The sequence below is a fragment of the Chlorocebus sabaeus genome, chromosome 22 (assembly GCF_047675955.1).
Source record: "Chlorocebus sabaeus isolate Y175 chromosome 22, mChlSab1.0.hap1, whole genome shotgun sequence".
In the NCBI taxonomy this organism is placed as follows: domain Eukaryota; kingdom Metazoa; phylum Chordata; class Mammalia; order Primates; family Cercopithecidae; genus Chlorocebus; species Chlorocebus sabaeus.
This window is the reverse complement of record NC_132925.1, coordinates 20,058,240-20,086,235: the sequence shown is the minus strand read 5'-3', so window position 1 is coordinate 20,086,235 and position 27,996 is coordinate 20,058,240. Positions and strand designations below refer to the sequence as shown.

At 39.5% G+C, this 27,996-nt stretch overlaps 1 protein-coding gene across 2 annotated transcripts in view; it reads right to left on the bottom strand.

The window, feature by feature from the left end:
* CMSS1 (cms1 ribosomal small subunit homolog) overlaps nucleotides 1–27,996 on the bottom strand; it is a 371,215-nt gene that overhangs the window by 9,279 nt on the left and 333,940 nt on the right. For both annotated transcript variants that reach the window (XM_038003237.2, XM_007986072.3), the window contains 5 exons: nucleotides 24,002–24,090; nucleotides 9,361–9,432; nucleotides 7,423–7,552; nucleotides 3,445–3,504; nucleotides 1,994–2,096 (listed from right to left, as the gene is read on the bottom strand). In XM_038003237.2, coding sequence (XP_037859165.1) covers nucleotides 1,994–2,096; nucleotides 3,445–3,504; nucleotides 7,423–7,552; nucleotides 9,361–9,432; nucleotides 24,002–24,052 — 416 coding nt within the window. In that variant the 5' untranslated portion in view covers nucleotides 24,053–24,090. The remainder of the gene's footprint in view (nucleotides 1–1,993; nucleotides 2,097–3,444; nucleotides 3,505–7,422; nucleotides 7,553–9,360; nucleotides 9,433–24,001; nucleotides 24,091–27,996) is intronic.

Genomic DNA, 27,996 nt, shown 5'->3' with positions numbered 1-27,996 from the left:
ATTACATTAGTTCATTTAGAAAAAACAGATGTAAATAACTATTGAGTGTCTAGATTTGCACCTTAGTCTATTTGACCAAGTTCCTCTTTCTTCATGACTTGGATTTTCCTTTGTTTTGTCTCTTGTCAAAGCCTGGCCCAGAGCCAGGCTCTCAGAGAGCGCTGGTCCTAGCAAATCCCGTCTGACTCTCATGGCTCTTCTCTGAAAGCTGAATGTTACCACTGACCAGTGGAAGCCTTTTTGTTTATTCTACAAAAACTACAGTAAATGAAAAAGTACGTGAAAGCACTTAGTAAAGCACTGACAAATTATCTTTAAAACATAATCTTTTTTTTTTTTTTTTTTTGAGAGGGAGGCTCGCTCTGTCGCCCAGGCTGGAGTGAGTGGTGCCATCTCAGCTCACTGCAAGCTCCGCCTCCCGGGTTCACGCCATTCTCCTGCCTCAGCCTCCCGAGTAGCTGGGACTACAGGCGCCGCCACCGTGCCCAGCAATTTTTTTTTGTATTTTTAGTAGAGATGGGGTTTCACTGTGTTAGCCAGGATGGTCTCGATCTCCTGACCTCATGATCCGCCTGCTTTGGTCTCCCAAAGCGCTGGGATTACAGGCGTGAGCCACCGCGCCCGGCCTAAAACATAATCTTTACCTTTAAATTTTTGTTCCATTTGGAATTTATCTTGTTATAAGCAGTGAGATATGAATCCAACTTTGCTTTTCCAGATGGCTACTCAGTTGTTCAACACCATTTATTAAACAATCCATCTTTCCCTACTGATTTCTGATTTGTCACCTTAGGCATGTGCTACATTTTCATATGCATTTGGGTCTGTTCCTGAACTTTCAATTCTATTCCACTCGTCTGATCTGTCATGCATGTGCCAGTTCCATACTGTTAATTATTGAGACTTCAGAGAGTGTGTGTGTATATATATATATGTATATATAATTTGTAATCTCTAGTGATATAATCCTCTCATTAGTATTATTTTTCAGAATTTCTTTGCCTATTTTTAGTTGTATATTATCCCATAAGAATTCAGAACTCGTTTAACCAGTTAAAAAACAAAAACAACTCTATTGGAGTTTAACTAGGAATGTGTGAAATCTGTAGGCTATCCTAAGTAAAACCGACATGCTTACAATATTGAGTTTTCCTATTCAAGAATATGGTATACATTTTTGTTTGTTCAAGTTTTCTGCATCCCTTAGATGATACTGTCTGTACATAAGTGTTGATAAGTGTATTCCGTGGTATTCTATCTTTTCTTTTCTTTCTTTCTTTTCTTTTCTTCTTCTTTTTTAAATTTATAATGGAGATGGGGTCTTATTATGTTGCCCAGGCTGGTCTCAAACTCCAGGGCTCAAGGAGTCCTCCCACCTCAGCCTCCCAAAGTGACAGGATTTATAGGCATGAGCTGCTGTGCCTGGCTTCTGTCTTTCCTTGTTACTATTTTAAGTCAGATCTTTTCTTCTTGTTGTTTGGGGTATGATCTCCTTGCTTTACCCGTGCTCTCTATAATGTGTGCTCTCCACACAGCAGCCAAAGGGAACCTTTAAAATGATGATTCAGATCAAGTAACTCCTCAAAATCCTACAATGGCATCCTATCTTTGGGGTCTTTTGTGCTTACTCTCCCCTCTACCTGGAATGCTTTTCTTCCGATAGCTGCTGGGCTTTCTTCTTCACTTTGTTCAAGTCTCTGATCAAATTGTCATCTCCTTAGAGAAGCTTTCTGTGACCACCCTTTTAAAAGTAGTCCTGATCCACTTATATCCCTTTGCCATGCTTTATTTTTTCCTTACATATCAGTGTACCTGATGTTATGATGTATCTTCACTTGTTTATTATCTGCCTCCCCCACTGAAATATAAATTCCATGAGGGCAGGGACTCTGTTTTGTTTATTGCTACATCTCCAGCACATAGAACATAATAGTTTGGCATATATTAGTTATTCAGAAAACATTTATGATACGGAATAAGTGAACCTTCCAACCTAATGAGCTCCAGGGCTCGGATGGCTGAGCTGCAGACGATCAGCATCAGGACCGATTTCTTCTCACTGTGGTTTTTCCTAAGTTTTACCCACTTAGGACAAACTGGAAAAAATATCACAAAACAATTATTTGAAATATGGCAAAACAGGGCCCACCTCCCAAGTTGAATATTTCTTCTTTGTTGAGTGTTTAAGCAAAATAAAATATAGTGAGCATGGTTCATTATAATTACAATTATAATTCAATTTTCTGGTTATTGTAAATATTAGATTAAAATGGAGTATCATTAATTTATAACACAAAACAAACATGCCAAGTCCCTAAATATGACTAATTTTAAAATTAAGTAAAAAAATTTGGAATATTACATTTTTGAAATTTTAATTTATGTTTGATACTTCACAATGTTGATTAAATAGGAAATGAATTCTGATTCAGTCATGTTAAATTTTAAAGGGAAATTCAACATAAGATATAAAATGGAACAAACATTTAAAAACAGCAAATATTTACTAAATACTGACACAGTGCTAAGCTCTTTACATAGATTTTCTTTTTAGTTCTCATAATCTAGTGAAGTTGATTCTATTATTACCTAGATTTACATTTTCTGAATTTGATGCTAAGAAAGGTTTATGAACTCTAGTGTCATCAGAATTGCTTGTAGTTTGAAAGAAGAATGGAAACTCTCTATAACTAAACTGTTTCATTGCTGGCCATAAATAAATGACCAGTTGATACGAATAATTTAATTACTGCTGGCTACATATAATACATATTGAAGGGCCAGACACAGTAGCTCACGCCTGTAATCTCAGCACTTTGAGAGGCAGAGGGGGGAGGATCTCTTGAGCCCAGGAGTTTGAGACCAGCCTGGGCAACATAGGAGGACTCTGTCTCTACCAAAAATAATCAAAAACAAACAAACAAACAAACAAAATTAGCTACTTGTGGTGACATACAACTGTAGTCCCAGCTATTTGGGAGGCTGAGACAGGAGGATCGTCAGAACCCAGGAGGTTGAGGCTCCACTGAGCTATGACCAGACCACTGTACTCCAGCCTGGGAGATAGAGTGAGACCCTGTCCTTCTCCAGTCTCCCAAAAAATACATTTTGAAAAGATAGAATTAGATTGGCTTCACAATAGCCATGGTCTGAGTTCTAAACATGCAAATAGAATTTCAGAATCTCACAGATGGAACACATATCACATAGTCCATCTTCCCTATTTTTCAGATAACAAATTAAGTCCAGGGGAGTACTCAGTGACTCGTCTCAGGTCAAACAGCAAATTGGTGGGGGACCTGGGACTAGAACACCATTCTCTGGATTCCTGGAGCAACAATGGCCTAATGTGTTATAAAACAAAAACGAGACCAAAACCTAAATTTCCAAAGCCAGAGCAAAATAAGGATAAATTTAAATAGATTAAAATCAGAGTTTACTTACTTTCTTTTAGGTATGAGGAAAGACTGTGAGTCAAATCATTGGCCTTGAGGAAACAGGAGTCTAGAAATATGATAAACATGCTATACAGAGAATTTTGTAAATGCACACACACAATCAAAATAGATTATATGTGAGTTATGAGTGATGTATAAGGTTGTAAAATATTAGTGAATTGGGGCCCATTATATATCTTAAAGTGTTGCCTATATTTAAAATAACAGCAGTAGCAACAAGTAAACTTTTAACCTGTCACGGAGCTGCCCGTAATTTCTTAGAGCAGTGAAATAGGAGCTTCTTATATCACTCAGCAGATTAATGAAGCACCTTTATTTTCCAAATCCATAAAATGGGGACTACACAAATGCAAAATGAAGTGGCTAACAAATCTATGTAAAGATGTTCAAACTCACTAGTTATCAGAGAAGTGCATGTTAATATAATGAGATCATACTTTACACACTCATTAGAATGGCAACTATTAGCAAGATGTATAATACCAAGTGTTGTTGAGAATGCAAAGTGATGGAAACTCTTGTGAACTGTAAGTGGAAGTGTAAACTGGTATAGATATTCTGGAAAGTAATAATATTAATATGTATATACCCTATAATTCTACCACTTCAACTCAAGGTAAATAATAGAAAGAAATTCTTACGTGGTCTATTAAGGTACACACACAAGGATATGCATCTTGGCATTATTTGTGATACCAGGGTGCTTGAGGCAACCTAAGTGTCCATACCTGGGAAAATGGATGAGTATATGTGATAGATGGAAACGCTGGAATATTATGTTGCATTTAGAAGCAATGAACTAGACATGCATAAAACTACAGAGTCCTATCTGGAAAAAGTGTCAAGTGAAGAAAGAAACAGAATGAAAGCATTAGCACAGAGCCATTTTAGATACACTTTAATATGTATATACATACACAGGATGACATATTTTATAAGAATATATATATATATTTTAAAATGCCTATCATATGAAAATAGAGTTTGGATTAGGGAAGAATGGTAATAATGTCTCAAAATACACCACAACATAACAATACAATAAAAAACAATATAACACATTAAAATAAAACAGGGGCTGGACTGACCAAAATGAATTTTATGTTGTGACCCAGCACATATAACTCATTAAGTGAGTAATTCAAAGCTGTTTTCTCCTGTATTGTTGTGGAGCCTTTGGTGGTCTTTATAATGTCCCAAATCTGGATATGATCAGATTCACCTGGAGAACCGAAGGTACAGATTCCTGGGATAGAGTCTCTTTTGCATAGTGAATTAGAATCTCTTGAGGATGGGCCCGGGGATCTGATGTTTAAGGAGTTCCTGAGTGATTCAGTTGCAGCTAGCCTATAGGCATTTAGGAATCACTAATCTAAACCACACTGCAGCTCTCAGGAGACAGCAGAGAGGTTAATTAGCTCCGGGTGACTCCAGCCTTGAAATCCTAATTCAGTGCCCGTGTGTGTGACATTAACAATGTATAGTGCACAATATTAATTGAAAAGACATGTTCGTGCCCTACAGACACAAACAACCTCAAATCAAAACCAAGTTAGAAGCTCGACAAACTAAATAGGAACAATATGTTATTATTTATATCTACTTTATATGTGTATATATAAGGGGATTTATGTCCCTCCTTGAGCCTATTCCAAATAACCCACTGTATCTCCTTCCCCACAGCTAGCTTAAATCTCCTCTCTGTTCTTGGTCTCATCAGTGTAGTGACCAGTGCCTGTTCTCCCAAACCTTCCTCTGATGTCTCAGTTTATTGTGTCTTAAATGGCCTAATTTTTTAGACTAAAAATAAAAATCTGTCCTTTTTGGTTATAACATTATTTCAAACATACTTTCTTTCCTTCCCAACCAACCCATGACCACACATTCTTGCCTAACTATATTACTGAACTCTAATAAAACACTAATATCAAACAAATTCACTATGGAACTTAAATGACTCCTTAAAAGTTTCTTCTGAGCTTTGACTCCCTATAACTCTAGAGAGGAGCAAGGTTTATGATGTTCCATGAGGTTACAGAACAGCAGTGGTCCCACTGCTCACAAATCCTTCGTAAGTTCAGTTGCTCTAACAAAGAACTAGAACGGAAAACTGACCATTGAGTCACAGTAAAAATCAAACTTCAGTTAAAGCTTCAAAAGTGGTGTTGTTGGAATAGTTCCTGTGATAGTGCAGTCAGGACACAGTGTTCACAGCAGAGGCAGTGCTGTGCTGAGAGGAGTGGATTCTAACTGCTGTTGGAACTGTCTGGGCTTAGTAAGTCTAAAAGTCCAGATCCTGCTCATGTGCAAATGCACTCCTTCAATTCCCTAAAGGGTAATCTCCTTGGAAAACAAACAGACAGGGCACTCATGTCTCCAAACCCAATGTGTGTTTTTAAAAAAGGATATCACAAAAGAATTATAAAAATTCAGGGAACAGATTGTTTTTCAGCTTCTCAAGCTTCTAGAAAGCATAAAATTGTAATGGAAAAAGGAAATCAAGCCACCCTCTACTTTTTCCAAAAGCAATATTAGATATCCCTAGTAGTCTATAAATAGCTCATCTGAAGCAGTTGTACCCAAACTTTTTATGGTTTGATTTTATGACAACATCTATTTCTCCCGTGCCTGCCTAAAAGAGTTAAAGGATGCATCATAATTTTGAAATTAATTAAAAGTAGTTGTTTACGCTGGGTGTGGTGGCACATGGCTATATTCCCAGCTATTCAGCAGGCTGAGGTGAGAGGATCCACTTAAGCCCAGGAGTTCGAGGCTGCAGTGAACTACGAGGGTGCCACTGCACTCCAACCTGGACGAGACAACAAGACACTGTCTCTAAAATAAATAAATATTTTTAAAAAATTAACTGTTTACATTTTGCAGTATCTTTTAGCTTAATTATAAATACACCAAGGCAGAGGACCTAAAACTCTAGTAGGCTTCAGAATCCCTTCAGGCAAAGTGTCAGCCTTGCAAAACATGCAGAATTTTGTTCCTACCTTTTGATAGTTTGCTTGAAAGAGTCTGGCCTGCAACCCAAAATACTATTCTAAAAACCATGACTAGAAATCCATGATAAGAGCAACAACAAAACTAAATTACTTATTAAGGCTAAAGCTCTTGTCTATAAGAGTTGAGTAAATCAGTGTTTCACAACTATACTTTTAAATGTGTACTTTAACTTCTATCCTCATGACGAATTCCTACTCGTTGAATAGTCTGTTAAAAAAAATGCACACCCAACAATTAGCCTTTTGAAAAAAAAAATACGATCACAAATCTTAGTATTAGATTTGACAAATACTGTTTAGCATCCAGTAAGGATATAATCTATTAGCTAAAACTATTTGATATAATCTATCAGTTAAAACTATTAGATTGAGGAAATAAGTATTATGTTTCTTTTTTTTTTTTTTTTTTTTTTTTTGAGCTGGAGTCTCCCTCTGTTCCCCAGGCTGGAGTGCAATGGTGCGATCTTGGCTCACTGTAACCTTGGCCTCCCGGGTTCAAGTGATTCTTCTGCCTCAGCCTCCCAAGTAGGTGGGATTACAGGTGTGTGCTACCACGCCCAGCTAATTTTTGTATTTTAAGTAGAGATGGGTTTTACTACGTTGGCCAGGCTGGTCTCGAACTCTTGACCTCAAGTGATCCACCCGCCTCAGCCTCCCAGAGTGCTCAGATTATAGGCGTGAGCCACTATGCCCGGCCTGAAAATATGTCTCTTTAAACAATTATTATTATTATTATTTTTAATAGTGATGAGTTCTCACTATATTGCCCAGGCTGGTTTCAAACACCCAGGCTCAAGCGATCCTCTAGCCTCTGCCTCCCAAAGTGCTGGGATTACAGGCATGAGCCACCACACCCGCTGGAAAATATGTTAATTGACTGCCTGAGACACCTAACCATAATAGACAGTTATGTTTTGCTCCTTGTCATTAGGAAAATTGAAGCTTGGCTATACCTGGCAGGTTCAGTTCTTCTAATTCAATCACTGAGCGTCTGCTGCTATAATAGTCCTTCATCAGCTTCTGTAGGTCTTCAGGTAACCCTGGTTTTGGTTCTGATTTTGCAAGAACATCAGTAATTTTCTTCTAAGATATGAGAAGGAAGAAAAATGGGAGGACATACTTTAAAATGGCATTTGGTTGGAATAGGTTAATTCCTCTGGCATTTAAACTGCACATAGCTTTTGGTGTTAGCCAAGTGTGAATGTGGGTTTTAATAAATACATTTGAGAAAATTCACTAAATACTTCTTGGATATAACTATTGCTTTGAAAAATGAAAAAAATGATCTAGAAAGTTGCCTGCAACTCTTGGTCTATGACTTCCAGGAGAACTACGTTTTTGCAGGCGTCTCCATACTAGGGTATTATTTTCTGTTAAAAGTAAAGAAATCTCATTGCTATGGAAAGCTCTCTTTTAGCCCTAGATGATTTATATTCCTGTAGGATTAGAATTTTAAGAATTTCTTGCCTAACCTGCTTTGTGAGGTGCTGAGTCTTAGTTTGGATTTCTGGCATTAGTGTAAAACCTACAGTAGGAATCTGAGCATAGGAGCCTACCGAGGAGGGGACTTAACACCCTTGATTCTCAGGTCTTGGATAGCTGACAGTATTAAAGTGGCCCTATGGAAAGTGGAGAAAAATATTACAGGAAATACTTTCCAACATCGATTTTGATTTGGATTCATTTGTGTAGCATGTATTGAATGCCTGCAGTGTAGTAGAAACCCATAATCATTCATTTATTTCCATCATAAGCTTCCCTTCTCACTTTCTTCTAATGTTCCATCAAAGATCCAGAAGGAGTGTTCCCCACCCCTGATCCCAACTTTTTCCCCTCCTTCTACAATATCCTCATTTCTATACACTTGCCAAGACTGGTCAAGGCTCTGTCAAAGGAATTAACTTTTAAAAATATGTCATCAGTGGGCACATTTTAGCGTGACCTCAGTCTAGGATAAACTATCTAGCTAGAGTTTTGACCTTGAGCCACCAAGAACTTAACACTCCTGAAGGCCATTAGTGTACAAATTATCAAAGAGAAGTTAAAGTCACTTCTTTAAGGACTTGCCAAACCTCAGCCAATTTGGCATCTCCCATCTTGCTATTTGACCATTTGTAAGAAAAGAAAACATATGCACACACACTCTTAGTTTTCTAAAAGCTTGCTGTTAAGTAATTGGTTTGAGTCCATCTTCTTTCCTCTAATCCCAATCGTATTTCCTCGGCTGACTTCACGAGTAGACCCCTCTTGGCAGGGAGAGAATTACACCGCTGTTTTCACAACTGTGGGAGAAGGTCATAGCTAACCATACTTTCTCCAAGGCTGAGGCATCAAAAAGTTTGTATAGGAGAAAGAGTCTTTCCTATGCTCACTGGCAAATATCAAAATGTAAGACGAGGGGAGCTTTTTTGACTTAATTTATGGTTCCAAATTAGTCAGAAGTGCCTCATACTACCTTCATCTGCTTATTATTTTCTTTTTACTCATACTTTAAGGTATAAGGTCTTAAAATCTGGAATGAGTAGAAAAAGGAGGTTGGTATTTTTTTTTTTCATGGACAGAGCCAGAAGGGCTGGGGGAGGATAGCTCTGGACTCCTTCTAGAATTAGAAACCTATGTCTGACATCTGACCACACTGAAAACACAGGGTGGGTAACAAAGATATTTGGCACTCCACAAGACCGAAATAGGAGTCAGAAGAATTTATTCTTAGCTCCAACAGAAACACTTATTAGTAGTGACCTTCGGAAAGTCACCAAACCTCAAGGAATCTTACAATGTCTGCATCTCTTAGGTGGGGATTACAATAGTTGCCTCATGGAAGTATGACATATAAAAATGTGATGGAAACCATGTGGGGCCATACAAATTTAAGAAATTATTAATATTACCTTTCTCCTCTTCCTGGTCTTGGTGGTATTCTCTTTTCTTTCCTTTGGTTGTATCAAAAAACATTCTTTAGGCTATTAAGAAATACAAATGAGAACATTTTAATCTTTTCATGATAAAGTGTCAATTAGCGGTATGAACCCCAAAGTACTTTCTATGCATGTATTCTTCAGAGTATCTTGGTAATAGTCTACAGAAAGAGAGATGCTAGAAGATCTACTGTAGGTTACTATGCAGCGGCTGGGGTGAGAGAGTTTGAGAAAGTCAGAAAGCGCAGATGACTTAAGACTGGAAAATCTTTGAACAAAGATATATGTGTGAGTGAGTATATATGTGTGCTTGGTGTGGAAGTGCAGGGTATTGGAGATTGAAGACAGTGACTGAGCTTGTATAATACAGCAGAAATCGATGTGATTAAAATTAAGATGTGGTAAGACAGTTTTGACTAGAGTGACTAGGGTTTTCCATGAACTAGCTGTGTGTGAGCCTACATTTCCAAGTTACTGGTTTATTGTTTCGTATTATTCATTCCTTTCCTCTTTTCAATAAGCATAGAAAATCCAAAGTAGGATATATTAACTTACGTTTTTATAAACCAGCTGCATCAAATGCCTTTACTATAATGACTACAAAATGAATGTCTTTGTTACTAGTCTGATAACAGTCTCAGCACCACAGTATCTAGAGTAATCTGTTCTGCCTGTTGCCTTGACCCCTAAGTACCCGATATAGTTTAGTGCTATTTTTACCCTGAGGGTTTTTTTCTAATGTAGAAAAACAGGAAATTTGGACTAAGACCTTGATTTATAAAATGGAATGCCCCAGATTCCATATTTATTAATCATAAGCAGGAGTATAAAATGTTTCCTGTGCTGGATCTTTTATGCAACATTGTCAAACAAGTTGCCAAGTAAGATATAAAATGTAAGTGAAAACTTATTCTGAGTTTTCCTTGATTAACTTTCCATTCCAACCACAGAATATGCAGTTTAAACTGATAAGCTACTAACTAAAGCAATCCTGTCTCCACTGGCTCTGTTAAAATGATTACAGATGAATCTTTCTATGAAAGCTTGCAGACAGCCTGCAGATTGAGAATGTCTATGGCCTGAAGTCAGAGAGAAAGATATAATACTACATAATTTCTTCAAGACATGGGGCCAAAGACTAGCAGTTTCAAGATTCTCTTTTAGTTATTACAGAAATAGATTTAAAAAGTTCAGGATTAAAGTGACATGGGAAATCTTGAAATTTTAGTTTCCTGTCAGATAAAACAAAAAAACCTGCAAAGAGCAATTGCATCATAGCTAAAGAAAAGAGAGATATGGCTTCTTTTATTTAGAAAGTTAAACTGTCTTGTGGATGTTGATACATGCCAATTTGATGCTGGTACATGCCAATTAGAAACTGTGCCAAGGCCACTAATATGTCACAGAAGCTGCCAGATGGCCATAAGAGTACAATTACAAACCAGGCCAGTGCTCAGCTCATGTTCCTAGGGCAAAGGCCGGGATATGATTAGCAGATCCCTTAAACTATACTGTATTATCTCCACCAGTATCAAGGTTTTTGGGAAGCGTATTTAGAAACCTGTTTCATCTTCTTGTTTAGCGTATGGAGGTGTTCTCGAGGAACCCAGTTTAGTGTACTGGTTGTATTTGTGCCAAGTTTACAAAGCCAATGAACTAAAACATGACATAAATCTAGAAATAAGCTCAATTTTAAGAATATAGACTCTTTAATTCTGGGAGAAAAAACAAAAATGTAATTCTGAATCATGCAAAGGAAAAAGAAACATGCTCGATGAACTGCTTTAGCCATGATATTGCTTCAGGTAAATGACAGGTTCAAATTCTTACATCATCCTAAAGGAAATGCAAAATAATCTTTGGTTTTGGAGACTAGTTACTTTAGCTGGCTGTGGTAGGGTGCCAGTAAAGAGGCCAGTTTTATAGGGTCAATTTCCATAGAGGTAAGATGACTTTATGGAGAAATTCAAATCCAAAGTATTGAAAATTCTTACATTTAGTTAACTGCCTTATGAATGCTGCTGTTTACCCTCAGGGAGGCTGGGTAGGAAGAATCCAGCCAAGTCACTAAGCGCATCTGGAAATCAATTCCAAAACTGTGTGACTTTGACAGTTGATAAGCAATGTCATTTCTTTATATGAAATGTAGCAATTTTAAATACATAGTCTGAAGAATCACACTCCCCTAAAAAAAAATGTGGCTTTTAAGGGAAGCAACTAGAGCATATTTTCAATTCCTTAAAGTATCAAAAATTACTTTAAGAATGATTCTCCTGGTTAAACATGGCAAATGAACCTCAAAATGCCAGTAAACTGAAAATAAAGGGCACTGAAAAGGACCTGTTGAGCAGGATCTATATAAAACCCAAGAAACCAGGAGAAATAACAACAGTAATGGAGAGATTTCAACAACTTTTTGGAAAATGGAAAGTGGCTGGAGCTGGAGAAAAGTGACTTGGCACAGAGAGAAAGCTAGCATCTGGTTTCAGAAGGGGTAGAAGCTAACAATAAGTGAGTCTTTGACTCGCTGAACTCTGAGAAGGTCCAGTATTTGGAGGCACAAAGTACTACAGAGAGTGAAGGGTTAAAAAGAAAGAGATTGGCTGAAAGTTTATATTTAGAATGATTAGCTACCCTCGTCCCCTACTAGGTGGTATCTCCTACCCTGGTAGCCAAGAACTATCCCATTACTGCTTCCTTTCACCTTGCCTGTCCTGCCAGCCAACTGGAGATCTATTCTCTTAAGAGATCAAGAGGATCAAGGCTGGGCCAGGGGAGAAAGGGCAGAGGCAGAGGCTTGTCTCCATTTCCTGCCCCTATTCCATGCTTATATATTGCAGGCAGGAGACTACTGAATGCCTCTTCGGAAAAATGTAATGACCTAAAAGAAATACCATCAGAGAGTGACATTTGGGAGTTCCATAGTAAAAAATCCAGCTTGTTATCCTATCACCCTACCATGAATACACTAATCGACAAACCCCACTCATCAATGTTTCAGTGTATCTCTCTTCAATAAGAATGGATAGCTAAGATTCATCAGTCATCTAAGGAAAGTATCCAACACAAGAGCAAATAAATAACAAAAGGAAAAATGAACCTAGAGAAAAGTGGGATGGTACCTCAAAATAATGATAATTAATATCCTCAGAGAGATAAGGGAAGATTTTGCAACCATGAAACAAGAACAAGATGCTGTAAAAATGGGAAAAACAGTTAAGCATTAAAACAAATAAGAAAGGTGGGATAAAAATATACGAGGAGCCGGGCGTGGTGGCTCAAGCCTGTAATCCCAGCACTTGGGGAGGCCGAGACGGGTGGATCACGAGGTCAGGAGATCGAGACCATCCTGGCTAACATGGTGAAACCCCGTCTCTACTAAAAAATACAAAAAAAAACTAGCTGGGCGAGGTGGCGGGCGCCTGTAGTTCCAGCTACTCGGGAGGCTGAGGCAGGAGAATGGCGTGAACCTGGGAGGCGGAGCTTGCAGTGAGCTGAGATCATGCCACTGCACTCCAACCTGGGCAACAAAGCAAGACTCCGTCTCAAAAAAAAAAAAAATATATATATATATATATATATATATGAGGAAGGCATGAAGATAAAGTAGAGGCAATCTCCCAGAAAGAGATGAAAAATGAAAAGAAAAAAGTGGTGAGAAAATCAGAGAACCACCCCAAGAGATTCAATTTTCCAATAAATGGTATTATAGAACAAGAGGTGACATAAAACAGTAGGGGGCTTGGTATGGTGTCTCATGCCTGTAAATCTAGTGCTTTGTGGGGCCAAGGTGGGAGGACTGCTTGAGGCCAGGAGTTTGAGACCAGCCCTGGTTACATAGTGAGACCGTCTCACCAAAAAAACAAAAAACAAAGAAACAAAAAGGCTGGGCATGGTGGCTCGCGCCTGTAATCCCAGCACTTTGGGAGGCTGAGGAGAGCAGATCACGAGGTCAGGAGTACAAGACCAGCCTGACCAACATGGTGAAACCCCGTCTCTACTAAAAATACAAAAATTAGCTCGGCATGGTGGTGCACACCTGCAATCCCAGCTACTTAGGGGGCTGAGGCAGGAGAATCGCTTGAACCCGGGAAGCAGAGGTTGCAGTGAGCCGAGATTGCGTTGCTGCACTCCAGCCTGGGTGACAGAGTGGGACTCCGCCTCACACACACAAAAAATTAGCTTGTGTGGTGGTGCATGCCTGTGCTCCTAGCTACGTGGAAGACTGAGGCAGGAGGACCTCTTGAGCCCAGGAATTCAATGTTGCAGTGAGCTATGATTGCACCACTGCACTCCAGCATGAGTGACTAAGTAAGACCCTTGTCTCTAAAAAGGAGTCATCAAGGAAATAACACATGACAAAATAAAATTAAAAAAAAAAAAAGAAATAATATGTGACAAACTTGTGCTGCCTGAAGGAAACTTTGAACATGAAACTCCAAATTGAAAGCCCATTAGGTATAGGGTACAATGAATATGAAAAATACCCATTCCAAGGAGCATCACTATAAAATTTCAGAAAATTATAGGCAAAGAAGATTCTAAAATATTCCCCTCCAAAATATAACATACAAAATACAAAGGATCAGAAAAAAGAATAGTGCCAAGATCTCTAAAAAGCAATAATGGATATTAGAACTTAATGGAATGATGCTTTCAAAATTATGAAGAAAGTTTATTTGCAAATTAAACTTTTATACCCAGCCAAAGTATCAATCAAGTGTAAGAGTAGAATAAAGACATATTCAGATATATGAAGTCTCAAAAAATTTACTTCCTACCTGCAGATACTGAAGGCTGTATTTCAGAATACAAAGGGTGAAACCAAAGAAAAGGAAGCTATGGGATTTAGCTAAAAAGGAGTCCAGCCCAGGAGGGCGCTGAAAGGGCATCCTAGGATGACAGTTAAGAGGTCTCAATTGTTCAGTGGGACTGGAGAATAACCAATTTGGAGTGAAAAAGAAATACGGAGTTTTGCAGGAAAACAAAACAAAACAAAATGACTAACCTATTTGAACATATGGAAAACATTATTCATGGGCATGTGGAAGAGATGTTGGAACATATGGAAACAATTAACAATAGGAACAGAGAAAGCCGTGCAAATAAAGAAATGAAGCAACTATTAATGCCATGAAAATAAAGAGTTGTATAAGAAAGGAGGGATGGTTATAGCTTCTTTCTCTCAGCATTGAACAATATTTCCATCATCATAATGATGCAATAGTGACAACTGTTTTGACCAAAATGTGGTATCTTGTTGGCAGGGGAGGCAGCAGTTGGTGAGGGAATAGGAAGTATAACAGATGGGAGAACTATATCCTCATATGCTAAGTCAGGATGTCAGTAGATTACATCAGACATTGCTGAGTCGAGAAATATCAGTGTAAACTACAAGGCAGAAAAGTAAGGAAAAAAGCTAGAGAAGCTGAATTTTTCTCGTAGTAAATAAGTAATATTGTTTGATTTTTAAATTTTTTATATTTTTATTTTTTGAGACTGCCTAGGCTGGAGTACAGTGGCATGATCTCAGCTCACTGCAACCTCCGCCTCCCGGGTTCAAGTGATTCTCCTGCCTCAACCTCCTGAGTAGCTGGGATTACAGGAGTGTGCCTCCATGCCTAGCTAATTTTTGTATTTTTTGTAGAGACAGGGTTTCCCCACATTGGCCAGGCTTGTCTTGAATTCCTGACCTCAAGTGATCTGCCCGCCTCAGCCTCCCAAAGTGCTGGGATTAGAGGCATGAGCCACCATGCCCAGCTGGTATTTTTAAAAAAGATATGTATGATTATTAGGTTGGTAAGAATAAAAAAATTTAAATTGCCATTTTATAACAAAACAAGCATGTTCATTATTAAGATAAAAACAACTTAGAAGTTGCTTTTGGTTTCTTTTGGACATGGTAAAAGTTATTCAATACACACTCACCAAAATGTCGAAAATTAAAAGGCCAATAACTCCAAATGTTGACAAGGATATACAGCAACCAAAACTCTCACACACTGATGGTGGGGGTGCAAAATGGTACAATCATTTAGGAAAAAGATCTGGCAGTTTTTTTATGAAACTGAAGACGACTCAGCAAGTGTCATGTATTTACTAAAGAGAAATAAAAATTTATGTTCTGCCCCGATGTGAACACTATACAGACATCACTGTGTACCCCAGAAATACGCAGAATTATTACGTGTCAATTAAAAATGTAAAATACAATAAAAAGCTTAAAAACCATTCCCCAAGAAACTTGTATGTGAATATTCGTGGTGGATTTATTCATAATAGTCCCAAACAAGAAATAGCCCTAGGCTGGGGGGGCTCACGCCTGTAATCCCAGCACTTTGGGAGGCCCAGGTGGACGGATCACCTGAGGTCAGGAGTTCAAGACCAGCCTCGCCCACATGGTGAAATCCCATCTCTACAAAAATACAAAAATTGGCCAGGCCTGATGGCGAATGCCTGTAATCCCAGCTAGTCGGGTGGCTGAGGTGGGAGAATCGCTCGAATTCAGGAGGCAGAGGCTGCAGTGAGCTGGGAATCGCATCACTGCACTCCAGCCTGGGCGACATAGCAAGACTCCATCTTTAAAAAAAAAAGAAAGAAAGAAAAAAAAAAGAAATAGCCTCAGGTGTCCATCAATAGAAGAATGGATAAACAAAATGGTACATTTGTATAAGTGAATACTACTCAGTGTTCTAAACTGAATTGTGTTGCCTAGAAAGTCATATGTTAAAACCCTAACCTCCAATGTGACTATATTTGGATACAGGGCCTTTAAAGAGGCAACTAAGGTTAAATGAGGTGTCATAAGGTTAGAGCCTCAATTCAATGTGACTGGTGTCTTGATAAGAAGAAGAGACAGTAGGGATATGCATAGACAGAGAAAAGACCATGTGAAGACACAGTGAGACAGCAGGGATATGCGTAGATAGAGAAAAGACCATGTGAAGACACAGTGAGACAGCAGGGATATGCGTAGATAGGGAAAAGACCATGTGAAGACACAGTGAGACAGCAGGGATATGCGTAGATAGGGAAAAGACCATGTGAAGACACAGTGAGACAGCAGGGATATGCGTAGATAGGGAAAAGACCATGTGAAGACACAGTGAGACAGCAGGGATATGCGTAGATAGGGAAAAGACCATGTGAAGACACAGTGAGACAGCAGGGATATGCGTAGATAGAGAAAAGACCATGTGAAGACACAGTGAGACAGCAGGGATATGCGTAGATAGGGAAAAGACCATGTGAAGACACAGTGAGACAGCAGGGATATGCGTAGATAGGGAAAAGACCATGTGAAGACACAGTGAGACAGCAGGGATATGCGTAGATAGGGAAAAGACCATGTGAAGACACAGTGAGACAGCAGGGATATGCGTAGACAGGGAAAAGACCATGTGAAGACACAGTGAGACAGCAGGGATATGCGTAGACAGAGAAAAGACCATGTGAAGACACAGTGAGACAGCAGGGATATGCGTAGACAGAGAAAAGACCATGTGAAGACACAGTGAGACAGCAGGGATATGCGTAGACAGAGAAAAGACCATGTGAAGACACAGTGAGACAGCAGGGATATGCGTAGATAGAGAAAAGACCATGTGAAGACACAGTGAGACAGCAGGGATATGCGTAGATAGAGAAAAGACCATGTGAAGACACAGTGAGACAGCAGGGATATGCGTAGATAGGGAAAAGACCATGTGAAGACACAGTGAGACAGCAGGGATATGCGTAGATAGGGAAAAGACCATGTGAAGACACAGTGAGACAGCAGGGATATGCGTAGATAGGGAAAAGACCATGTGAAGACACAGTGAGACAGCAGGGATATGCGTAGATAGGGAAAAGACCATGTGAAGACACAGTGAGACAGCAGGGATATGCGTAGATAGAGAAAAGACCATGTGAAGACACAGTGAGACAGCAGGGATATGCGTAGATAGGGAAAAGACCATGTGAAGACACAGTGAGACAGCAGGGATATGCGTAGATAGGGAAAAGACCATGTGAAGACACAGTGAGACAGCAGGGATATGCGTAGATAGAGAAAAGACCATGTGAAGACACAGTGAGACAGCAGGGATATGCGTAGATAGGGAAAAGACCATGTGAAGACACAGTGAGACAGCAGGGATATGCGTAGACAGAGAAAAGACCATGTGAAGACACAGTGAGAAGGCCATCTGCAAGTGAAGGGAGAGGCCTCAGGAGAAACCACACCTGTAGACCTCTTGATCATGGAGTTCCAGCTTTCAGAACTGTTGTTTCAGCCACCCAGTCTGTGGTATTTTGTTATGGCAGCCCTAGCAGACTTAATGTGCTCAGCAATAAAAAGGAATGAAATACTATACACTGACATGGAGGAATCTAAATAATACTGTGTTGAATGAAAGAAGCCTTAAACAAAAGAGCATGTAAGTATGATTCCATTTCTATGACATTTTAGAACAGGCAAAATTAATTTTTTAGAAAAAAAATCGGAACAGTTGTTGACTCTGGGGCAAGGAATTTAGCATGGTGATTGACCCAGGTGGCATGAAAGGATTCTGGGGGTGATGATCCTGTTTTTTTTTTAATCCAGATTGGGCTTTGGGTTACACAGTTGTATTTATTTGTCAAAATTCATTGAATGGTATATTTGACATTTGTACATTTATTGTATATTAACTTTACCTCAAAAGAAAATACACAAACTTTAAGACAAATATTAAACATTAGTCATTGATAGGCATGCTGAAGTATCTGGGGTGAGTGTACTGATTTTGCAAACTACTCTGAAATGTGTCAAAAGTAAAGTGATTGATGAAGAATGTGCTTGAACAACACTTTATGAAATTTTGGACTTTGAAGACATGGAAGGTGAGGGCTTGAAGAAAGAAGAATCTTACTGGAAACTGAAGGAAAGGGACTCTTTGTTATGCAGTGGTAGAAAGTTTAGCAATACAGTTCTCTGAAATTATATGGAAAATGTGTCTACTGGCATGGGGAATCTAGCTAAGGAGATTTTCAAATAGTGTTGAAGGGGACACCTGATTTCTTCTTGGCTCTTACAGTAAAATGAAAAAGGAAGGAGTTAAATTGAGAGGACTATTAAAGATGAAATCAAGGGTGTGACTTAAAACCATTTGTTAAGACCTCAGAAGAAACAAAGATGGTGCCTCAGAATACTATTCAGTCACACAGGAGCACTTTAAAGAAATTAGGGGTGTACTCACAGATTTTCTCAAACAAGATGCCTCTAGGAAGCTTAAGGGATATTGCCTCATATTCTCTCAGCAAGGGCCCAAGGTAGAGAAGAGATTAGGGTGTGACTTCTGCCTAATGGAGTGAACCCCCAGAAGCATCACAGGTGACACCCACAGTTTTTAAAGGAGGTATATATGTAGAAATACCACTAGTTTGGGCTGAGAGAGTCAGAGAACAATGAGAGCAGAGGCCTTTGGACACGGAGAATTCTGTCAAGAAGCAGGCTGCATTAGATGCTCAGTTGCAAACACATGCTGCTTTTCATAGAAAAAGAAGAAGAAGAAGGATAATTGGAGGACAAAACAAAGCCCAAAGGGCAGAGCCAAGAACCACGGAGAATTACTCTTAGGCCTCGACCCTTAATAAATAAACTGATATTTGCTTGGATGGCCTTCAGAATGCTGTGTACCAATGACTCCATGTGCCTCCTATTTGCCGCCTTTTGAATAGAAATGTCAATAAAGGTTATCCTACACTTGTCCCACCACTGTGTGTTGAGCATGTGGGAGAGGTAACTTGTCTCTTTAGTTTCATAGGTTGAGAAGCAATGTACTCAAAGCACTGTACTTAAGGAATTAAAACTGAGGAGCCCCAACTGCACCTGGACCTGATTTAGATGACAAGATTTTGGATATTGAGCTCACATTGCAATGGGATGAGACTTTGCAATCCTTGGAGGGGTGAGTATATTCTGCACGTTGAAGGGATGTAAGTCATTGAGGGGCCAGAGGAAGAGTGTGGTAGCCAGATTCCAGGATAGCTCCTCAAGATCTCGATCTCCTGGTAATCTCTTTGTAATCTCTTCCCCATAAATGTGGCCTGGATTTACTAACTTGCTTAATATGGCAGAAGTGACGAGGTGTTAACTCTGAGAATAAACTATAAAAAGATTGTGGTTTCTGTCTTGGGTGCTTTTGCTGGTTCCCTCTTGGATCACTCGGCCTGGGGAAAGGCAACTGCAATGCTGTGAGGCAACCCTGTGGAGAGGCTCAAATGGTGAGAGATTGAGACGTGCCAATAACTACACAAGCGAGCTGCAAGGTAAACTCTCCCCATGAGCCTCCAGCCCCAGCCCACAACTTGGCTGGTACCTGATAAGACATGCTAAATGGTTTTGTTTTATTTTAAGCTGCTAAGTTTTGGGCAATTTGTCAATGAAACAATAGATTAATACAAAGAACAGAACTGAGAAAACATAATGAAAAGGAAAAAGGTGAATTAGAGAATGAATAGGACATAGTCCTGTTTTCTTTCAACAATAGATAAGCATAATCTTGGAGATAAAGAGTGGAAGAAATATGAAATGACCAATGCTCAAATAAAGCAGTAGCAAGAAAATACAACAGTAGAGAAAGGAAAGTAAGAAGGGAAAGGGAGAAACACTCCTGCTGAAGATTCCTTTATGATTAAAGGAGATAAACAAAAGGACAGCGAAGAAAAAAGAAGTCCACTGTGGTCTCTGAGCAGGAGAAGATGGGTCATGGAACCACTGAAATGCTACTGACATCATGGAAGCATCAAGCAAAAGTCACAAAATCCTTTGTAAGGGTTTATATTCTGGGAACCATAATTACAAAGTCACTAGGGCTGGCTCTGAAATGACTGATGTTGAAGAGGGAAGAGGGTGATGCAATCTCTAGGAGTAGGGAACTCATCATTTATTTTGGAAGTGATTACTAGGGAAAAAAGAACTGTTGGCAGATCTTTATACTCACATTATTAAGCAGGCCAAGGATTATTATTTAGATGTGAAATGGTTGCTAGAGATGAGGTAGTTGCATGGATTTAAAAACTTGAAAGTTATAAATCTGCTGCCTAAAATATGAACAAACTAGAGGCAATAATGTATTCACTGACACAAATGTGAGGCCCAGCTACGGCAAAGGAGGGAACATCATCTATCTTGACAGATGCTCTTGCCTGGTGATATTAAAGCCTAAATGTGTATTACAGCTGACAGCATCATGCCAAGTGGTTCCTGTACAAGCATAAAGACAAACTGAAAGAACAGCACAGTCTTAAACAAATCTGAAACAAATCTAAAATTTAAATACAGCATAAAATTTTTAAAAAATTGATCCAGAAAAAATGCAGTTATATTTAGAAAACACACATCTGGCCATATCTGCCAAATAAGAGCCCCAAACTGTGTTAGCTACTATAGTGGATACAAAAGAAACCCTGGCCCAAGGGACTTATGAACCAGCTGGAGACTCAAGTTCTGAGTGTAAACAATTAGAGAAGGACTCCTGAAAGGACAGACAGTATGCCTGACAAGTAAGTCATCCTTGGGGTGGTGGGATAAGTTCGGGATAAGTTCCAGAGGGAGAAGAGCAGTGGCAGAGAGAGGACAAAGGAGGCCACAGGGGAGCTGGGTGACTGTGTGGGCAGGCAGGGATGGACAGGACAGACTCCAGCCCTGAATGTCAAGGTGGAGGAGCCTTTCAAGGAGGGAATTGTTTTGGGAAATCAGGGATGCGGCTGGAGGAGGGATAGGGCATCACAAGGCCCCAAAAGACCTCTGCAGGCAGCTGTGTCAGGGAGCTGATGGCTCACAAGCTGGACAAAGGGCTGAGATGGGAAGAGTTATGAGAAAACTGGGATACCGGTATGGTCATTCATTCCTTCATTCACAAATAATGAGTGCCAATTAAGGGCAAGGTTCCATGCCAGGCGCTGTGGAGACGCACAGATAAAATCTGTCCTTGAGGTGAGCCTCCTGGGGATAAGCAGGGACCAAGATGGGCAACACTCATATGAGGCAGAGGGGCACACGCAGATTCTCATGTCAATTCAGAGAAAAAGGATGTTTCTCTGGCTGGGGAAATTAGGACAGGGTTGGAGAAAGGGGTTAGGGCATTTTGCTTACCGAGGACTTGGACTCTTCAAAGCAATTTGGTGGTGAAAGAAATTAAAGCAAGAGAAAGGTGATTAAAATGGGCAGTAACAGCTTAAGATTTTGTAATTATTTTTTTGCTTGGCAGAAAATAGCAATGGCATGTGACCAACAAAACACATTAGAACATAGTTAATCCAATTTTCCTCAGCTGAAAGAGAAAGGACAGGTAAAAAGGGAAGTGAAAGCAACAGTATCCTCGTAGCCTGGCTCATAGCCAACCAGATGGGCTGTGACCCCCAGAACCTGTCTCTCTGAGCCTCTGAGCCTTGTAAAGTGGGTATCACCTACCTCCTAAGGATGCTGTCAGGATTATATGGTACAGTGTGCTTTATACAGTGACAGTATTAACTGCTCAATAAAAGGTCTTTTTTGTTTTACCAATGGGTCCAGAAAGAGGAACAAACAAGAAGAAAATCAAGGGGAAACCAAGAAAAAACGAAAGCCAATGGAGTATAAAGAAGAATACGTGCAAATAAGTCCTGTAGGTAGACACTGATTAGAGGCAAAAGTCAAACAGGGCATGACTATGGTATGATTAGTGGGATAAGCTACGGAAAAATTAAACCCCACCTTGAGGAAATAAATAGAAAAGCTAAGGATGTGTAGGTTTCCAGAAGAATGATTAAAATTAAAACCAGTATAGGGCCTTTGAGCAAAATATTTAATGGTTGGAGAAAAAAACCAAGATGACTATATATTAAACATGTATACCTTTCTGCATATCCCTTCCCAGGAAGAAAAAATAATGGACAAAATAAAAAAGATTATAATTATTAACTATAGCTATAATAATGAACACTTCAGTGATTCTCTTTGATAACCACTGTTTGAAGTGCTTATCAAGTACCAACTCATTTAATCATCATTACAACTCTGTGAGGAAGACATAATTATTACCATTTACCAAGAAGGTGACTGAGTCACACAGAAATTTAACTTGCCCACTTAGGTGGGCAAGTTAAGCAACACTACACTAAATTGCTTCTTACAGTTATCCTGAGCTAGGTCACAAACTTTGGGTAGAATAACACTCTGGTGTAATGAGTTTAAAGCACCTACAATAAGAATAAGACCCCAAATTGTTGCAATGAAAAATACAGTAACTTTGGATTGGTAGTAGACAGTCCTTTAAAAATTCACACATAAGCCAGGCACTGTGGCTCATGCCTGTAATCCCAGCACTTTAGGAGGCCAAGGGAAAGAGGATCACTTGAGCCCAGAAGTTCGAGAACAGCCTGGGTAACATAGTGAGACCTCATCTCTACAAAAAAATAAAGAAATTAGCCAGTGTGGTCCCAACTGCTCAGGAGACTGAGGTGGGGGGATCACTTGAGTTTGGGAGGTTGAGCCTGCAGTAAGCCATGATTGTGCCACTGTCCCCTAGCCTGGGCAACAGAGCAAGACCCTATCTCAAAAACAAACAAAGAAAACCCCAAAAAGCCCAAATCACACAGATTTATTAGGTTGATGCAAAAGTAATTTTTTTAAATTAAAAGTAATGGCAAAAACCACAATTCCTTTTGCACCAAACTAAATACCAATCAGGTTTGATGGAAACCCAAGGAGAAAAAGCTACAAATGGATGCGAGTAGCATTTCTAAAGTCAGTAGGAAGATTTAAAAGGCAATAAAAGGTCACAGGTTTAGGAAAAAAGATTATCCAAATGGCCAATTCTGATAATGCAAAGACCACAGATCCCCTGTTAAGAATGCATATGACAGACCATAATGCTGGGTAGGAATAAGGTCCCAGGAGCCTGCTGGCAGCATGGCCTGGTGCTGTAATCATATACTCGAGTGTGTGATAATCTTCTCTATCTATGCTATTTGTCTCCTTTTAGGAATTGTACCCAAAAGCATAAGGCTGAATTTTTGGCAAAAATGTGATGTAAGAATCTAAGATATCATTATTGTGAAATACATTTATATAGTTAAAAAACATTAGGAGCCAGGAGCAGTGGCTCACACCTGTAATCCCAGCACTTTGGGAGGCCAAGGCAAGTAGACTGCTTGAGCTCAGGAGTTTGAGACCAGCCTGGGCAACACGGAGAAACCTCATCTCTACAAAACATAAAAAAATTAGCTGGGTGTGGTGGCGCATGCCTGTGGTGTCCCAGCTACTCGGGAGGCTGAGGTGGGAGGATTGCTTGAGCCCAGAAGGTCAAGGTTGCAGTGAGCCATGATTGTGCCACTGTACTACAGCCCAGGTGATAAAGCAAGATCCTGTCTCCAAAAAAAAAAAAAAAAAAAAAGGGAAGAAAAAGAATTAGAGCAAAAAACAGACCTTGCTGGTTTACAATGAAGGAAGCATGGCCCATGGCCTTTTCAAATGGAAAGAAAGTAAAAGGCTCTCTTAAATCCCCCCAACAACCGATATTAGGACATGGGGAGTTCAACAACAGAGAGGAGGAAAAGGCTGATTTCAGAATTTAACAGCGGTGGCTCTCCCACAGTGACCCCTCACCTGTTTGGTTTCCTCTGAGGGTACAGGAACTGGAACTGTCTCCTGCTGCATTACTTCTGTGTCTCCTCCTCCTTCACCATCTGATGCTTCTAGAAAACATAAAGTTTGAAAATCAGAAAAGTCTCTCTCTCTCTCTCATTGCTAGTGCAATCTTGGTACCACCTTTCTAGAAGGTTCTATCTCTTCACTTTTTAATTCTACCTCAAAGAAGCTGCACTTAAGGAAATGATCCAAAGTGAAACAGATATTTAAGCACCAAGATGGCAATCTCATTTATAAAACTGGAAAGTTAAAGATTACTTAGATGTGTCACCTTAGGAGGGAATGTTTTATTATAGAATACTCATACAAGAGGACGTTTTGCAGCCTTTAAAAAATGGTATTTATTAAGAGTTTACAATGACAAAAGGCTGTCTTATGATGATAAGAAGTGGTCAGGGCGAGAATTATTGTGTGGCTACTACATGTTCAACACTACGCTTCATAGATGTTATTTTATTTAATTCTTACAGTATAACTACTGATTACAGATATGAAATCCCTCTATTCTTAGATAAAAAGACTGCTGTTTACAGAGGTAAAGCCATTTACCCAAGGTCACACGCCTGGGAACTAAAGTCTATTTGAGTCCGAAGCTATCCCCAGCAAGTGATGCCTGCACCCAGAACCAGCCAGGCCTTGACATTAGATGCTGGCCCAGGGGGACATGTTAAGATTGTGACAAAGGGATTACAGGTCATGAGAAATTCCTAGTTTGAATTTTTTAACCTTTCCACAATAGAAAAAATAAATTCTTACCCTAAGAATCAGGAAAAATAAAAGTTTTAACAGTTTTCCTGTTTATAAAGCTCTCCTGAAGAAACATGGTGACCAGAAGGTTCTTATTTCTCATAATATCACACTAACTTTCAGGTTTTAGTGCTTGCTTCCTTTAAGCAAATTTTTGATCTATCAAAGACTTTACTCATTCCCTTGAGTTTCTCTGTGTATCTCAAAGTGAACCTCAAATGTGAATTTGTGAACGTGTTCTGTCAGAGTTCATATTTAGGTCCAACTTAACCAGTTTGGTAGGCCTGAGCTTTTAAATGTTTGCATACTGTGATGATAAATTTTATATGTCAACTTGACTGGGCCATGGGGTGCCCTAATATTTGGTCATACATTCTAGGTGTTGCTGTGAGGGTGTTTTTAGAGAGATTAACATTTAAATGGATAGACTGAATACAGCAGATTAATTTCCATAATGTGAGTGGGCCTCATCCAAGTGGTTGAAATAAAAGCACTGACCCATCCTTGAATAAGGGAGAATTATTCCTGCCTTTCGACTTGAACTGAAACACCAGCTCTTCCTGGATCTCAGGCTTATCATGGTTAGACTAAAACTGTATCATCTTCTCTAGTTCTAAGGCCTTTGGACTAGAACTAAACTATCAGCTCTCCTGGATCTCCAGTTTGCCAACTCGCCATGAAGATCTTAGAGCTGGGCTGGCTAGCCTCCATAATCATGTGAGCCAATTCCTTAGACTAAATCTCTTTCTTTATATAATCCTGTTGGTTCTGTTTCTCTGGAGAACCCTGACTAATATGTGTACTTTTTTTTTTCTTTTCTTTTGAGATGGAGTCTCTCTCTGTTGCCCAGGCTGGAGTGCAATGGTACAATCTCAGCTCACTGCAACCTCCACCTCCCAGGTTCAAGCGATTCTCCTGCCTCAGCCTCCCGAGAAGGTGGGATCACAAGCACCCACCACCATGCCTACCTAATTTTTGTATTTTTAGTAGAGATGGGGATTTGCCATGTTGGCCAGGCTGGTTTTGAACTCCTGACCTCAGGTGATCCGCCTGCCTCGGCCTCCCAAGGTGCTGGGATTACAGGCATGAGCCACTGCACCCAGCCTAATATGTATACTTTTAAGTGTGCAGCATGAGGAAAAAAGCCTACCCAATGGCGTACTGAAAAATAGCAGGTAGATTAACAGGGCCTTTGAAAATGAACAATTAAATTGTCATTAATTAAATAATATTTATAGGATCTTTGCTTCTAGGAAGATAGCTGTAGTAGTTACACTGTTCCCTCTCCCTCTGGCGAAGTACAATGAAAAATCCTAGACATTACGTATTTTAAAAAATAGAAAGATTCTGAAAGGTGGGGAGAAGATAGCAGACCAGCTAGGGATTTTAGGGACCAAGAATAATTCCATGGCAAACCCCCTGGGTTATCTCTTTGCCCCATTATCCCGGACTAAGAGCTGAAGAAGGCAGCTACCTGGAAATGCCAATGGAAGCAGACCAAAAAAGCCCCAATAAAAGTCTGCTCTCTCTACCAAAATGACCAAGAAAGAGAAAGCCTAGCAAGACTAAAACCTTTCAGACAATAACCACTTGACTGCAGCCAACACCACAGAAAAAACTACGACCTCATCCTTATCACCAAAGATAGAATGGGGAGCCTAGACTTCTACCCTTGACAGAGTGTAATGAGGCATCCCATGATGGACCCCTCAAGGCTCCATCTCCTACCAGGGTGATGTCAGAGACAAACTGGGAGCTGGGATTTTTATCCCCAGAGGGTAGTAATGAGCCCTCATCTATCCCCCACTGCCACCACCACCACCACCACCACTGCAGTATTAGTAGTGACCACATGAGGAGCCTGGACTTCCATCCCCTCCTGGCTGTAATGAATTATATCTTTCCTCTCCCACTGAGATGGTGTCAGAGGAGGCTTAGTGGAGAGTTAGGACTTTCTACATCACCCAGCAGTAATGAGGCCAAATCCACACTAATAGTTTCAGTAACCATTAAAAAGGCCATATAGAGAGATGTACTCAAAAACACCAAGATAAATCAAAGTGGGATTCTACAATATGTTCAGGTAATCCATAGGAAGATAGGGGACCAATCCCTGCTCCTCCCCTGCACAGAGCTGCAAAAATTAGTGAACAAAGAAAAAAACACATACACAGATTTAAACCTCCAACATATCAATGAATATATTAAATGTAAATAGCCCAAACATACCAATTTAAAGACAGAGATTGACAGAATGAATGTAAAAATATGGCCGAACTATATGCTGTTATAAGAAACTTACTTCAAATATAATGATACAGGCGAATTGAAAGCAAAGGGATGAAAAAAGACATAATATGAAAATATTGTTCAATGGAAAGCAGGAGTGGCTATATTAATTTCAGGGAAAGCAGACTTCAGAGCAAAGACAGAGAATGAGAAAGACATTATATAATGATAAAGGGTAATCTGTCAAGAAGACATAGCAATCCTAAATGTGTATGCACCAAACAGCAGGCTCTACATGCTTTGTAGAACTACAAAGCATGTGAAGCAAAAAGTGGTAGAAATAAAATGAGAAATAGATAAATCCACAATTGACTTGTAAACTTTAACAGTCGTCTCTTAAAAATTGAGAGAATGACTAGATAGAAAATCGGCAAAGATACAGAACTGAGTGGCACTATCAAGCAATAGGATATAATCAACATTTGTAGAACAATCCAATCAACAGCGGCAGAATACATACTCTTTTCAAGTGTCACAGAAGGTATACCAAGGCAGACTATATTCTAGGTCATAAAACGTCAACAAATTTAAAAAGAATTGAAATTGATAAACAGCATGTAAAAAAACTTTCAGCAACATTATGGCTAATAATGAAAGGCCAAAGCTTTGCTTCTGGTTGGGAACAAGGCAAAGATGTCAGGTCTTACCAGTCTTATTTGACACAGTGCTAGAACTTTTAACCAGTGCAATATCATAAGAAAAGGAAATAAAAGGCATATACATTAGAAAGGAAGATAGCAAACTGCCTCCATTTGCAGACAACATGATTGTATACATAAAAAATCCCAAGAAATCTAAAGGCTACCCCTAGTTCTGCAAAAATTCTTATATTGGCTTCTATCAATGGGGGCTCCTTTCTCTCAATATTCTCCAACCCATCTTCATCTGGGATCCTTACGGGAAACTATGTTTCTCCT